At 38.9% G+C, this 17032-nt stretch overlaps 1 protein-coding gene across 1 annotated transcript in view; it reads left to right on the top strand.

Moving 5' to 3' along the window:
• The window catches only part of LOC137654565 (ubiquitin carboxyl-terminal hydrolase 8-like), a 181327-nt gene that overhangs the window by 36336 nt on the left and 127959 nt on the right, over positions 1-17032 (top strand). Inside the window, exons 5-7 of the mRNA XM_068388305.1 lie at positions 12196-12338; positions 14740-14905; positions 16672-16831. Coding sequence (XP_068244406.1) covers positions 12196-12338; positions 14740-14905; positions 16672-16831 — 469 coding nt within the window. The remainder of the gene's footprint in view (positions 1-12195; positions 12339-14739; positions 14906-16671; positions 16832-17032) is intronic.

Genomic DNA, 17032 nt, shown 5'->3' with positions numbered 1-17032 from the left:
ACACTGCACTCAACTAACAGTGAGATGTTTTTTCCAAAGTCATATTCAGTAACTGTCTTTTTTTTCATTTCGGAACGCAGTCAACAAAGTCATTATCAAAATATTGTTTTATAGCAAAATACCAACAAAATATGAGAAAAAAGGTAAATAGTGTATAATAACAACTACTGTGTCATAGTGTCGTGGGGTAGGAGACCATTAGTTGGCATGTTTGCTTGTAGAAGGGGGTTGGCGAGTCATCAGCTGATCACCAAAAGAAACAAATAACTTGCTACTGGACTACATTAAATGAAGTGCAATATAAAAATAAATTTATTTATTACATATGAATGATAATTGTAGGTTTATATTTTATGTTTTGTGAGTGTGAGAGTTTGTATGTCATTAGTTAGGTGTTTGAGGGTTGTCAAACTCCCCTATAGAACATTTTCCTAGTGTTAAGACGCAGGCTGATTTTTGGGGGCATTGTTCAGGAAAAAAGGTGCGTCTTATGACACGGGAAATACGGTAATTATATGTATTGTGAGTACACTATCTGCCGTTCGCTTTTACAGTGTTTATGGAAACAAATTCCCTCTAGAGTCTGAGTTTCTGCTGCAAAGAGTTTTCAGATGACTCAACTCATGGATTCAGAATTCAGTTGTTTTGGAGAAATACAAATATCTTGAAGATTTGTAATATTTTTTTTTCTTGAATTCAGGGTTACGATAGTACATTCGACTCTTTATCTTAGAGAAGACAACAAGAATTTGGGTGTGTTTGTGTGAAACACTTGGCTTCCCAATGTAAAGAAACATTAGAATACAGCTCCTCCTTAGTACAGTACAGTGTTAACATGTTTGCCTAGCATTTGCATGACAGTAGATTGATCCCACATCTGGATTGTGTTTTTTTATGTTTCTTTACTCGCATCCAGTTTTCTTGAAAAGCATTATCCTTAGAGGTTTTTGTATGAGCTATTGTTAGTACATGAAAATTATCTGCCTTGGGAAGGTCGTTAGTCAGATGATGATGATCGAACGAAAGAAAACGAGACCGTTTTCTTTTGTTTAAACACAGTCTTCCAAGACTGTTTGGTAGGAGTTTCAATTGATATTCCTACTGTTCTTTTCTCTTTTCCATTGGAAGAAATAGGTTTAGCCAGCCCTCCATCGATGATGAAGAGACTGCAGTAGTTTGAATGCTTTTGAAGTTTCTTCTTCGACAATCCACAACTGCGATCATTTGGCTCTTTCCACTCTTGCTCTCTACAAGCAAACGTCAGAACAATACCCTGATGTGAACAGCGTTTGAACATTTCCATGCAACTGATTATGCAAACATTTTTGGAACGTTTTCACTTTAGCTTGTTATTGATGATCTATTTAGCGATTGCTCGCTGTTCAGCACCTTCATTTCTCTAGTTCGCTTCCCTAGTAGAACTATTCTAGGTGTAATACTAGGGGTTCACACGTTTTTAAGAGAATGTCACGATGAAAGTGAATGATTATAAGTTGCAGTTGTTTTCTCGAGTGATTGTTTTGTGACCGATAACTCTCCTCTCTCCTGTTCGCAATTAGTCTCATACCTTTCAACTACTCTTGATCAGTTGTATACCTTCATGTGTTCCGCCTAGGGGAGTAACACTTCTAACCCGTTTTTCTTTTGGCAAGTATATGGTCTCAGATCAGCAATGCCATATAAACCTCTTGGAGAGCAACACGACTGTAGTGGCATATCTAGACAAGCATGGAGGTACTATTTCATGGTAACGTTGCCAACTAGCCGTCAAAATCCTGCGATGAAAAGACGACAATGCGATCTTGCTGTCAGCTTGGTTCATAACCAGCACAAGGGAAGTTGAGCAGGAATACTCAGAGATTTGGTTCCGAGGGATCTTTGGACCCTCGGATAGTGAACAAAGTGATGACTTTGCGGGGTTCGCCAACAATAAACTTGTTTTTGACGTCCCTCATCCGGAAGTTTCCTGTGTACTGGTGCCAGTACTGGACCCACAGGTAACACTCATCTTCCGTGGGACAACAGGGATGTTTATGCAGCCTGTCCCTGATGTGTCATACTCATGTAGGATTTATATAAAATCTCAAGCAGATGGAAATGTCATTTCTAATTATCTTTCGAGGTTGAATTGGTCTCAATTGTATAATAGTGTTGAGCCCTTTCCTTTGAATGAGAATCTAATCGATGTAATTGATAGGTGTATCCTTTCTCGTGTGCTAAGATACAGAGTGAAAAACAAATCCTGGTTCAATGATGATTGTAGACATGCTTATTTGGAGAAGCAGGAGGCCTATCATCTTTGGAAGGGTAACAGATCAGATTTGACAGTAAATACCTATACTCATAGAGCTTTTGCTTAAACTGAAAAGGAATATAATTTAACCTTAAAAGAAACCCTTTCTGGTACAACCCAGAAACATAAGTGGTGGCTACCCTTAAATCTGCACTTTTTGGTGTAGACGTAATAGGTCCTCCTTCACTTAAACCAGATGGCTTTTTCACTTATTGTCCAGATGAAAAGGCAACTCTTTTAGGCTAATGAGTTTGACATTAAGCAGAGTAATGAGAAACTTGATCTTCATTCCTATTTTCCTGAGTTAGTTTAGCTTTTCGATCGCTTGGAAATTAAAGCTCTCTTGATGGACCTTGATGCTTATGGAGGTATTTTTCCTTGGTTTTTGTGTTTTTATAGACTGCAGATTTCTTAGTTCCAAAGTTATTGTTTATTTTCCGCAAGCTAGCAAGAAAATGTTCCTTTAACACTTTTTTGAAAATTGGTAATGTTACTCAGTTATGTAAAAGAGTTTGTGGTAGCTCAAGTCCAGCTGATTACTGGCCAATTTCCATATTACCCATATTATCTAAAGTTTTTGAATGTCTTTTGGCAAAACATCTAAATAGGTTAAATAAAGGTAATCATCTGTTCCCTTTTTTGGAATTTGGCTTTCATAAAGGCCCTGGAGCATTTGATGCCTTTCTTACAATCTCCAATGATGTACAGAAATACCTTGATTGTGGTCAGGAAGTTTGTATGATTAGCCTTGATCTTAGTGCTGCCTTTGACCGTCTTAGTCATGAAGCCCTTGTTTTCAAACTCAAACTGTGGGACGTGTTGATTTTAGGAATGTGATAGCGGGTGTTCTTTAAGGGTAGTGTTCTTAGCCCATTACTTTTCCTACTAAATACACATGACATGTGGTTTGGCCTAAAAGACAAGCTCGTTACAAATGCAGATGATGTTTTTTCCCTTTGCATCAGTTCCATCTCCTGAATGTAGGTCTGATGTTTCTGAATCCCTTAATAGTGATTAGCTAAAATTAGTGCTTGTTGCAAATTAAGGGGGATGAAGTTCAATCTTAACAAAACTCAAAGTATGATTGTAAGTAGGTCGAGGACAGTGGCTCCTCAACATCTGGATCTCAGAATTGATAGTGTTTCTTTAACTCTGTATGACTCAGAATTTTATGTGTGATTCTCAACAGCAAATCTATTTCTGAGAAACACGTTACAGTATGTCTGTCTCTTTTTCCATTGCACCAAAAATTACCTTATTGAGAGTCTTAAGATTTTTGATGATCAATCTATTCTGAAGTATTTTAATTTTTTTCATTCTACTGTATCTTGTTTCAAGTATTGTTCTCCTGTCTGGTCTTCAGCTGCTGATTCTCATCTTAATTTGTTGATCAGAAACTTACAGTCTAATGAATTTCTTATTCCTGATCCAGATATTAATCTCTGGTTATGGTTATGCATGTTGCATAAGATTTTTCATAATTTTGACCTTCCTGTTCGTAATACCAGGTATGCAATTAATTTTAATAGTCAGGCCTTCTCCATCATGAGGCTCAATACTGCGTAGTATTCTTGAAGTTTTATTCCTGCTGTGACCAAGTTGTGGAATGATCTTCCTAATCAAGTACAGTAGTTGAATCAGTGGAACTTCAAAAGTTCAAACTTGCAGCAAATGTTTTTATGTTGAACAGGCTGACATAAGACTTTTTATAGTATATATATGAAAGGTCTGTTTAAAATATTTTATATCAATAGTTCATTACTTCTCTTGTAGTTTATTTTCTTTCCTCACTGGGCTATTTGTTCCCTGTTGGAGCCCTAGTGCTTATAGCGTCCTGCTTCTATAAACCCATCCATGACGTGGGTAGTTCCTCTATAGCAACGTGCAGAAAGGTACCCTGACCTCCTGCTGCTGCTGACAAAGGGTCCGAGGAAGCTTTTTCCTCTCCACGACTTGGTGCACCAACCACTTGCTCAGATTTACCATTAAACAGTGGGATCCCCATGACTTCACACCTGGAGGTTACCCAGCATCTAATCACTGGGAGAGGGTTTTTGCAACCAGTGACGAAACATGTCTAGTTACCTCAGGAGGTTCTCAACCTTAGTCTACCAGACAAAGTAGGTGATCTTTTGCCATTAAGTGTCATGGAAGGGGTCTCTCTCCTCTTGGAACCATAATACCTCTAATTGACGAATTTTTACCTTTGTTGTGGTATCATTTAAATTTGCTGGCATAAAAGTTCACGCAAACGTAGAAAATTCTATGTTCGCGCAGTCGTAAATGTGCATATTTTCAATTTCGCATTGCTGTGTATCTGAGAGTTGCCTGAAACTCTCTCTGATATGACTTTTGGCATTTTTAACTAGTTAGAAACTCTGGCGCCCTTAGGCAGAGGTTACGCTTCTCAAATAATATGGAAGCTTTTGAACTTAACTAAAATTTGATATATAGGTGACTCAAGGATGAGTTAGAGTCAGAGACAGACAGACATAGAGATCGAGTTAGAACCTGCAGCCTTCCCCCATCTCTCTCTCTCTCTCCCACACGAAACCCAGTGCATTATCGGAAGTGTTTAGTGCGTTTTAATGTGTCCTTTCCTAAGTGACTCTGTACCCAAAAGCAAATCGTGTGTCACGCAAGCCCAGAAGGGGAGTTTTTAGTTCATTGTATTAGGGTGAGTGTTGGCATTGTATAAAGTTTTTTGTAAACGGCCCTGTAGGCAGAATAGGTTTGGAAAGTGATCTGGTTAAATATTATTCATTTAGAGTCAAACTTAAACATTGTATTTTTCAATATTAAACTTACCCGATGATCATATAGCTGTCAGCTCTGCTGCCCGACAGAAAAAACCTACGGGCGGAATACGCCAGCGATCGCTATACAGGTGGGGGTGTACATCAACAGCGCCATCTGTCAAGTAGGTACTCAAGTACTCGATGTCAACATAGAACCAATTTTCTCTCTGTCGTGCCACTGGCAAGACCTACAAAATACGCCGTCCCTAACTGGATTTGTTTTCACAACGATTTGGTGAAGTACACTATTCCAGTTTTGAGCTTTCGCTATGCAGGGGTTTTTCCTTCATTTCAAAACTTGTACTCGTTTTGGATAGATTTAATTATGGTGACGAAGAGAGTATGGACTCTCTTTCACTTTTAAATGGCCGACCCTTCCCTTAGACGGAAGTGTGTTTAGGTTTTTGGTAATTTTGCTTAACACGTTATAGATCTATTTATTTTATATCTCTCCGCCTTTATAGGCCTCTTCGATTAACTTTCCATTTATTATAAACTTATAAAAAATAAATTTTTATGTTTGTTTATATGCGACCTTTCCTAAGTAGGCGGTCCTAACTTGGAACCGAAGTTAATTAACATTGAGCCCGTTATATCGTATTTAACCTTTAAAGAATTTAATACTTTTTTAATTTTAATGTTTTATGAAAGAATTTCTTTGATAGTCTCGTACTGTTTTCAAAGATGAACTAACGTTTAGTTTTTTAGTCTACACAGTTGTTGACGTTCAGAACGTTCAACATGCGCTCTATCGTTACGATAGAGAGAGAGTGTATCACGGTTTCACTTTGCAGTAAGAGTAAACCGATTCTAGCGTTTCGTTCATTCTTTCTTAGCTTAAATGGTTTAAATTCTAAATTAAAGGAACTTTTTATTTGGAAAACCTTTCAGTTTTTTCCTTTAGCAGATAACATGTTTTAACGATATATACTTGGGCTCTTCTCTCAGGTGCGAAATCAAGAGAGAAGAGAGAGAGAGATAGAGACGGAGGGAGAGAGAGGAGAATAAACGTTTCGTTCAAGAGGGTAACGTTGTTCTCGTTTTTTTTTTTTTTTTTTTTTTTTTTTTATACTCTCCTCCCTAGTCGCTGTAGGGGAAGAAGGTAAAACGTTTCTAGGGTTTTATTCTTCTTCCCAGGCTTTGTGCGGTGAGAGATTGTAAACGTAGTTTATTTGATCTAGTGTTTAGTCTCTTTTCCAGCCACTGAATTCTTTATCTTTATTTATGTTTTTCTGTTGCATTGTAAGACTGTTTTCGCAATTACTACCTTTTAATGAAGGATAGGATTGCGTGTTTCAGGTAGAAATCAGTTAAAGTTTCGATTTCAGTGAAATAAGTGCAAAACAGAAAATCAAAAGTGATAAAGTGATATGCGCAAAGTGTTACAGTGTTGCGTCCGAGGGTTCGTCTGTTCGTGCCAGTCGTTCACCTAGTCCGGGACCTCTTACAAGCTCCCAAGCCCAGGGGAGAAGTAATGTCGAACGACTTATGGGTTCCACAGGCCTTGATCAACGAACAGACGTTTTTCCCTCCGTGGTTTCGGGCGTATCTACCCACGTTAGCCGACGTGAGATCGCCCCACCCACACAAAGACGAGAGAGCCCATTTATTCCTCGTCTGCGGAAGAGGTTTCTCGTAAGAAACCATGGACCACATCTTGCAGCTTTTTAAGTGCAAGTCGGTCCCTTCCGCGCAAGTCCAACGGCCTAGGTGTAGCCACTGGGTCAGTTCGGACTCGCTGCAGTCATCCGACGACTGCACACCTCCCAAGAGAGGCAAGGTGGTACCGCAACAGGCAGTAACTCCGTCTGTTGCCGCACCAGCTGTTTTAGACCCTCAGTCACAACGGACAGTAGCTCCGTCTGTTGCCGTTTTTTTTGTAGACCCTAAGTGGTCTTTACTGCAGTCTATGCAGACTCAGTTAGCTGCGGTTATGCAGGAGTTTCGTGCGGAGAAGGTTGACACTGCTCCCGTTAGCCTACAACCTGCCACGGTTGTGCGCCCAGCTCACGCTGAGGCTGCCTGCTCCCACACTCCGGCTGCGGAGAGCTCCACCTCCGATGCGCAATCGACCCTGCCAGACGCATGTTAACGTTAGCCGACGTGCGGCACCCTCCGTTAACATGCGTGAGCTACCGCATCAGCAGTGGGAAGGTGGAGTCAAGCTGCCGTGTTTTGATGCGATGCGTTAGTTTCCGCAACCCACGGCAGTCCCCACCACGCACCACCACTCCGCTTTGGTTGTTGCCTGCTCCCACACTCCGACTGCGGAGAAGGTTGACGATGCACCCGTTTGCCTACAACCTGCCACGGTTGTGCGCCCAGCATGGCTGCCTGCTCCCACACTCTTGTTGTGAGAGCTCCTCCACCCATGCGCAGTCGACCCTGCCAGACGCATGCTGACTCCCACAGACACACGGAGCACTCCGTTGCCGTGCGTGAGCTACCACAAGCTGCCGTGTTTTGACACGGTGTGTCAGCCTCCGCAACCCACTGTGGTTACCGCCACTCGCCCGCAGCAGACTAGTCAGTCAGGAGTTGAGGCTTCCCCACACAGCTTTGGTTGTTGCCAGCTCACAGACTGTCAAGCAGTTACATGACGTTGCCTTCTGGTCTGCTACTAATGCACCAGTGCTGTATGTCCTCACGCACCTGTTGTGGTTGACAGTTCAGTTTTTGACAGTTCACAGACTGTCAAGCAGTTACATAACGTTGCTTTCTGGTCTGCTGCTTATGCACCAGTGAGACCCTCACTGAGATAACCTAGCTTTTCTCAGACATGGTTCCTGTAGATGAGAAAGTGCTGTTCTCCCTCCTTCTGATATTCCTTTGAGGACTCTGTCATTTGGAGAGGAGCCTTAAGCTGCTTAGCCTCCTATGGACTTTAATTAAAGCATAACATGCTTCCAGGGATGGTAAATGGTTCCGCTTCAGTCGCTAACCCAGTCTGTTGCCACACCTGCTCCCATAGACCCTAATGGGCTTTGTTGCAAGACATGCAGTCCAAGCTTGTGTCCTTGATAGAGGATTTTTTACGGAGAAGAACCTTCTGGCCAACAACCTTCCTACCGGTTGGTTGTACGCCCTGTTGACGCTGAGGTATCCTACTCGCGTCCGCCAGTTGAGGTGGTTCCTCCACCGATGCGACCCAGTGTGGGTTGCCAGTCGCACGTTGACGTTAAGCGACTCTCGGAGGTGGTTGTGGACGTTCAGTGTGTCACTAGGAAGACGTTCAACAACCAGCAGAGGTGACTTGTTGTGACGCAGTGCGGCAACCTCAGCAACCCGGTAGGGGGTTGACTGCACAACCCAGACAGTCTAGACAGTTTCGGGTTGACGCTGTACTTCCTCGCGTCCCCATGGTTGACAGTTCACAGACTGTGCAGCAGTACCATGATCTTGTGTCCGGCTCCGTCACGCATCCACCAGTGCGACCGGATTCAGCGAGTCAGACGTTGCCCACTCCGTTGCCGTTTCCTCATCAGTTTCGGATGAGGAACCCTCTGATGAGGACATTGCTGAACAAGACGATCAACCCCCAGCCCTGCTATCCATCCAGAAGATGCTGAAGAAGGAACACTGCCCTGTCAGGCTGTGGATGAGTCTGGTTAGGACACTGTCATCCGTGGTTCAATTTGTGTCACTTGGAAGACTACACCTCCGTCCTCTTCTGTATCATCTAGCTTTTCACTGGAAAAGGACAAGACGCTAGAAGCGGTCTCGATCCCGGTTTCCGGAAAGATAAAGTCTGGTCTGACTTGGTGAAAGGACTTTATCAACCTTTGAAAGGGTCTTCCCCTGACTGTTCAGACTCCCAACCACGTTCTCTTCTCGGACGCATCGGACGTAGGCTGGGGTGCGACATTAGGCGGTAGGGAATGCTCGGGATTATGGAACTCGAGTCAAAGGACAATGCATTTCAACTGCAAGAAGCTACTGGCAGTACGTCTGACCTGGAAAAGCTTCAGGTCTCTCCTTCAAGGCAAAGTGGTGGAGGTGAACACGGACAACACCCTGCTTTGACGTACATCTCCAAGCAAGGAGGGACCTACTCTCTGACATGGTACGAGTTCGCAAGAGACCTCCTCTCCTGTTCAACAGGTCTAGACTTTTCACTAGTAACGAGGTTCATCCAAGGCAACTTGAATGTCATAGCAGATTGTCTCAGTAGGAAGGGACAAATAATTCCAACATATTGGACCCTCCACAAGGATGTATGCAAGAGACTTTGGGCCACCTGGGGCCAGCCAACCATAGATCTCTTCGCAACCTCGATGACCAAGAGGCTCCCAATACTTTGCTCACCTATCCCGGACCCAGCAGTAGTTCATATAGATGCCTTTCTACTAGATTGGTCACATCTAGATCTATATGCATTCCCTCCGTTCTAGATTGTCAACAAGGTACTGCAGAAGTTCGCCTCTCACGAAGGGACAAAGTTGACGCTAGTTGCTTCCCTCTGGCCCGCGAGAGAATAACTCACCGAGGTACTTCGATGGCTAGTAGACGTTCCCAGAACACTTCCCCTAAGGGTGGGCCTGCTACGTCTGCCACGCGTAAAGAAGGTACTCCAAGGCCTCCACGCTCTTCGTCTGACTGCCTTCAGACTATCGAAAGTCTCTCGAGAACTAGAGGTTTTTCGAAGGAGGCAACCAGAGCGATTGCTAGAGCAAGGAGAACATCCACCCTTAGAGTCTACCAATCGAAGTGGGAAATCTTCCGAAACTGGTGCAAGTCAGTATCCGTATCCTCGACCAGTACCTCTGTAACTCAAATAGCTGACTTCCTCTTATATCTGAGGAAAGAACGATCTCTTTCAGCTCCCACTATCAAGGGTTACAGAAGCATGTTGGCATCAGTCTTCCGTCACAGAGGCTTAGATCTTTCCAACAATAAAGATCTACAGGACCTCCTTAAGTCTTTTGAGACCACGAAGGAGCGTCGTTTGGTTACACCTGGTTGGAATTTAGACGTGGTTCTAAGATTCCTTATGTCAGACAGGTTCGAACCGCTTCAATCAGCCTCCCTGAAAGATCTCACCTTTAAGACTCTTTTCCTGATATGCTTAACCACAGCTAAAAGAGTCAGTGAGATTCATGCCTTCAGCAAGAACATCGGATTCTCATCCGAAACGGCTACATGTTCTACAACTTGGTTTTCTAGCCAAACACGAGCTGCCTTCTCGGCCTTGACCAATATCGTTCGATATTCCAAACTTATCGTATGGTTGGAAATGAACTAGAAAGAGTATTATGTCCTGTAAGAGCTCTTAAGTTCTATTGTAAAAACCTTTACGAGGCCCGTCTGAAGCTTTATGGTGTTCAGTTAAGAATCCATCTTTGCCTATGTCAGAGAATTCTTTATCCTATTTTATCAGACTGTTAATACGAGAAGCTCATTCCCTTCTGAATGAGGAAGACCAAGCTTGGCTGAAGGTAAGGACACACGAAGTTAGAGCTGTCGCAACTTCCGTGGCCTTTAAACAAAATAGATCTCTGCAAAGTATATTCGACGCAACCTATTGGAAAAGCAAATCAGTGTTCGCGTCTTTTATCTTAAGAATGTCCAGTCTCTTTACGAGAACTGCTACACTCTGGGACCATTCGTAGCAACGAGTGCAGTAGTGGTGGGGGCTCCACCACTACAATTCCCTAATTCCAGAACCTTTTTAATCTTTCTCTTGAAATATTTTTGGGTTGTCCGGAAGGCTAAGAAGCCTTTCGCATCCTACTTGATTTGGCGGGTGGTCAAAGTCATTTCTTGAGAAGCGCCTAGATTAGAGGTTTTGATGAGGACCTTTAGTATGGGTTGCAACCCTTCATACTTCAGCTCCTAGGAGTCGCTCAGCATCCTATGAGGATCGCGAGGCTCAGTAAGGAAGACGTACTTAAAAAGGCAGAGTAATTGTTCAAGTCGTCTTCCTTACCAGGTACTTATTTATTTTATGCTTGTTATTTTGAATAACTGCTAAATTGAAATACGGAATACTTAGCTCATATTAATGTCAACATGTAATGCTGGTCTCTACCCACCCCCCTGGGTGTGAATCAGCTATATGATCATCGGGTAAGTTTAATATTGAAAAATGTTATTTTCCTTAGTAAAATAAATTTTTGAATATACTTACCCGATGATCATAAATTAAAGGACCCACCCTTCCTCCCCAATAGAGACCCAGTGGACAGAGGAGAAAATTGGTTCTATGTTGACATCGAGTACTTGAGTACCTACTTGACAGATGGCGCTGTTGATGTACACCCCCACCTGTATAGCGATCGCTGGCGTATTCCGCCCGTAGGTTTTTTCTGTCGGGCAGCAGAGCTGACAGCTATATGATCATCGGGTAAGTATATTCAAAAATTTATTTTACTAAGGAAAATAACATTATTTCAGAGTTATTTCAAGCATTTGTATTATTTTCATTGTATTATTTCTTTTCTTAGATTAAGGTTTATTCAGATTTAATAGTTTAAGTCAAGTTATTATAAATTTCAGATCGTAACATTTTTGTCTTATTCTGAGATTTGTTCACACAATATTTTTCCAGTGACTTCTGTTATTCTTTTCAAAGTGTTGTAATTTATATGGAATATATTTATTTTTGTAACGAGTGTATTATTCCAATCATCACTATTTAAGACCAGTTTCCGCTAGATTCCTGTTAAAAACCACAGTGAGATTTGAATAAGTGAAAATAATACTTTAAGGTAATTACTGTGAGTAATTACCCAGTTTAGTTTTGAGTGTGCTTAAGAGACCTTTGGATATTCAGTGTTTTATATATCAAGTATTAATGTTTTAAAGTAACAGTTCTAATGTAAAAGCAACCAAGGTAATTTGGAAAATCCGAGAGGTTAATTAACTTGCCAGTTGTAGCATATATAACAATATATGTTTGGTTCCCAGTCATGAGTCATAGTATAGTATATTTTTTAATGCCCAGTCTTCGGGCGTCATAATCGTATAATATATTTTGTGGGTGCTCAGACCCGCGATTCAGACATTATAATAATATATACATATATATGTATAGATTGACGCTTTCATAAATTTTTCCTGTAAATTTTTCTCTTTAGAGTAATGAACTTAATTTTTCACTTCCAGATATGAGTTTAAAATGTCTGCAAAGAAAAATGATAAATTAATCGAAGAGAAAAGGACAGCGGAAAAGCTTGAAAAGGAAAGAGAACGAGCGATGAAAGCAAAGCAGGCAGCAGAAGCAACAAAAACTACTGTTGCTACTAATGGTAAGTTATATGTTTCTTTTTTGACAATTTTCAAATGAAGTGAAGACCATCACTTGTATTGGTTGCTCATACAGTTGTCCATCTGTATATGAGGAAATTAAGGTCAAAGCATTTTCATAAAGTTTATCCAAATTTGCATAAAATAGTGACACTCATATAACTCATATAATGAAGTACTTTATACCTTTGTGAACAGGAAGTAAAATAAAAATACTGCCACATTATATGCACATTATTAATACAATTTCATCACACACACACACACACTCAACTCCTCTCTCTCTCTCTCTCTCTCTCTCTCTCTCTCTCTCTCTCTCTCTCTCTCTCTCTCTCTCTCTCTCTTTTTTTTTTTTTTAACTTATTTGATCTACAAACTTGATGACTAAGGGAACAGTTAACAGAGGCATTCAAAATTCTTAAAGGAATAACAAATATTTACTACAGCAATCTATTCAAGCTTTGCACAAATCAGTTCAGAGGTAATGGATGTAAACTTGAAATGAAAACATACAGTAATTTCTTTACTTACAAAATACCAAATACTTGGAATAGACATCCAGCAGATGTAAATAGTAACTCTGTTATTGTGTTGAAGAATAAGTTAGACAAGATCATAAGGACTCTAAATGCTCCAACTAAATCGCTCTACCAAAGAGCAAATGGACTTTGAGACATCCAAAATTCTTGTAACTCTGTCACATAGAATTGCAGTTCATTGCACAGTAAAATAATATAACTAAATCTATGACAAAATTTATCTGTAATCATTTCACAATAAATAAGTAGATTTTTTCAAGGAAGAAATACATAATGCTTTTTTATTATTAAAGTAAAATATAAAAGAAAAAGCAAACTTTGAAAACTCTATTCTGTAATCAGAAGTAAGTAAAACAAATAAACATGGAAATATAGGTTATCATAGAATAACTTAGCATGTATATCCGATGGTGACAAATCTCGTATCAGCTACTGTATAGTATTGAGGGGGGATCCGATGCCTTGTAGTGATGGGGTATTTTTATGGATGTTTGTTTCAATTGTATTTTCTTTTTAGAACAGAATGAATAATCAGTTTTAATTGCAGTGTTAAACTTGTTTTAGAAAGTATCCTTTCTTTTCGATGACCTTTGATTCTACTTCAGTTAGAAATTGGGTAACTTCCTTCCCCTAACCAAGTGTAGATTTTTCTATTATGTTAATTATTTTTAAGTTATGCTTCTATCAAAACCTATGGAGCCATCCTGTATTTGTCATGTATGGTTTAGTTTGTCAAAATCCTTGTAGGGAGTGGGTGCTCTCTAACAGTATATGGGAGTCAACAAATTTTTTTTTTGTTCAGTGTCTTTTAACCCTAAATTGAAAGCTTTTTCCATTTTAATCCATTTTTTCCTATGCTTACACAAATCTTTCATCCTTTAAAATACAGAATTTTTGGCTTTGTTGAGCATGCTCTTTTACTGTATGACCCAGTACTTTGTACAAGGACTGCTATTCTGTATTCATACAGGTATTAATAAGGCTAATATAAGGTGCTTCTCAAGTCACTCACTCTTATAAGAGGAACGGAATGCTTGATACTGTCCTCAGACTACAGAAAATATGAGTAGAAGATTGGGTTACAGTCAAGAAGCATTTGAGGAATTCTCTTTTTTTTATATTTCTTATCTTACATGAAGGCGTATCTACTACATTTATTGTTGAGGGTACACTCAGGCACACTATTCTATCTGTTTTCTTATTTCCTTTCCCCACTGAGCTATTTAATTCCTTGATGAATCCCTTGGGCTTATAGCATCTTGATTTTTCAACTAGAGTTTTAGCTTATAGTAATAACGTAATAATAATAATACTGTATGTTGATGTGGTAATTTGCAATGTAAATATTGGGCAAGATTGATTTAGATGAAGAAAATTTAATTATGAAGTTTATTTCAATAATTATTGATTATTTACATATGCTATATATCTTCCAATTCACAATAATCTAGCAGACTGGAAACAAAAATATAATTCAAGTTAATTATAGTACTCCCATGGCACTAACATCTGGTGATGAATGGTTTCAACACCCGGGCAAGCTATTCAAATCATGGTAGAAACTCGTTTTCACTTTTGCTTGCCGAAAACTGCCACTTGAAATGCTGTATATAAACAATATAGATATTGGGTAAATATGAAAATAGTAAGTTTTATATAAATTTGTTTATGATTCTTAGCTGTCACTTTAATACTCGTAAAATTAGTGTACTGTACTGTACAGTATTCATTTCTTGAAATTACAGTATTAAGCTTAATGAATTTTTTAACACCCTTTTGTTTTAGCAGTAATGTTAAAATCTGACTATTTAATATCCAGTTAAGGAAGATTGTTTTCTCATGTTGCTTGGTTCCTTTTTTGCAGGAGTGACTGAAGAAGGTTGTATTACGTGTCAGAAGTTGTATTCTTTATCGAAAGAAAAGTGTTCTTCGTACATGATCTTGGACATAAGACCACAGAATCACTTTCTTGAATCTCAGATTAAGTTTTCCAATGTTATTAGTATTCCAGAGGAGTTATTAAAACCTGGGTAAGTTACTTAAGATAATCATGAATTTTTACAATTTTCATATCCTTTCTTTTTTGAAAATTTAACTAAATAAAGATTGGCAATACAGTAGTTTTTTTATGCTCTATGTTTTATTAGAAGTCTGACTGTCTGATATGGTTCAAAGGAACCTTCTAATATTGGGGCTGTAAATTATAATTCCTATCAATTCATAGTATAAAAGCCTTTCCCTATAACTTGAGATGATGTATGAGCTTAGCAAGTATACAGTGAAGCTAGATGCAAATATACCCTGGTATTCTTGTGATTTTGAATTTTTAAATTAAATTAAATTAATTATTTTAATTAAATGTCTGTGTTGGCTCTAATCTTAGAACCTAGAAGGCTAACTTGAAGGCCAACATAAATTTGTATTTTAGTGAACTGGTACATTAACTTTTTTTCTAGGAAGGGGGTAAAACATTCACCACATGCCTTATCTCCTAATCCATGAAATTAAGCATCTTTAGCTTTGGTTGTTACTTGAATCCTTAACAGTAACATGCTGACTATATGCCTCGCTTTTCTGTCTGTGATGTTAAGTCTCATTTGGTATGCTAACGCACAATTGGGTGACCGCTGATGTATGTTTGACAGATGGGTTTCCATGATCATATTTTGGGCCATGGTTATGGTTTCGATAAATGCATCCTTGATTTTAGTGCTCGGAGCCTTTTAGTAGCCTTATGGGTTCAATATAAGTTGCAGATGTTATACTGAAGCCCAAGTGGCTATTATTCAGAAGTTTGTAATATCTTCTTGTGAAAATAGCTTAATTGAAAAGATTTTAACTCTTCATAATTCAACAAAGTACAAACCTGTCTTCAATAGTTTTTCATCTTTTTAAGTAAACACCAACTGCATCTATCAGTGGGTTAATCAAGCGTAGATTGCAAAATGTAAGAAAGAGAGCATCCTCTAAATTTTGAGGAGGGAATTAAAAGAAGCTGATAAAAAAAACTTTATGTACATTGCTTTTGATTTGATATTGCTGCTACAGGGCTACACTCTCATGAGTATTTTTTTTTCATTATTTTGTGAAGGAGTTTTGGAGTTTATACAAACAGAAGGAGGTTACATTAAGTTAAGATGAAAAGTTAGTGGCTATTTCTGATTTGTTGATGTTTACAATTATAGCCTAGCATATGAGAGGTTATAATGTATTAGATTAGCAGCAGCAGCAGTAGTTTGTGAAATTTGGAATTTCTTTAGATGGGTGGAAATCTAATCTTCATGAGTAGTAACAGGGAAAATAATTTTGAAAGCCTCATAGTTATTACCATTAATAATTGAAATTCTCATGGTTAATAGCATTATATGAAAGTCTCGTGGTTAAAAGCATTAATAATTGAAAGTTTCATGGTTAATAGCATTAATAATTGAAAGTCTCACCATTAATAACTGAAAGTCTCATGGTTAATGGCATTAATAATTGAAAGTCTCATGGTTAATAGTATTAATAATTGAAAGCCTCATGGTTAATAGCATTAATAATCCAGTAGGACGTGTGTTTTATCTAGATACATCCCTTGGTTGGACAGGTGTTGGATAATTAAAAATTTTCTGTATGGAATTATTAATTTTCTATCCCGTGTAGTTGCCTTCATTTAATAGTAAAAAGTGTTGATATATTTCAAGTTATTGATATTTTGTTGTACTTAATTGATTTATGGAACATATAACAATATTTTTTTATTAAGCTGAAAGTAATTTATTTTCAAGACTTATGAAAAACAAACTTTTAACAGATTAACTGCAGCAAGGATTGGTAGTGAATTGGAGGAACCATCCAGGACCCTTTGGGTAACACTTCGAGATAAAGTAGATTACTTGATAATTTGTGACTGGTTTACTGAAAAGCCTCCATTGCCACAACCTCTCACAGTTCTTATAGATGCTATTGTTAAGGTAAGATATTTTTTTGTAGGATTGGTAAATAGGCATTTAAAATTTTTCAGTGAACGTATATATAGTGATTACTGATTCGGTAATCCCTCAACTGACCAGAATTCCTCCTATTTGGTCCATGACCATGACTGGTCTTATAAAAGTAGGTAATGTTTTCATATATTTGTTTTCATTTAAAGTCTAAAGATTCAAGTATTTATA

This window comes from Palaemon carinicauda, chromosome 15 (assembly GCF_036898095.1).
Source record: "Palaemon carinicauda isolate YSFRI2023 chromosome 15, ASM3689809v2, whole genome shotgun sequence".
NCBI classification, from domain to species: domain Eukaryota; kingdom Metazoa; phylum Arthropoda; class Malacostraca; order Decapoda; family Palaemonidae; genus Palaemon; species Palaemon carinicauda.
This window is presented reverse-complemented; position numbering and strand designations above follow the sequence as displayed.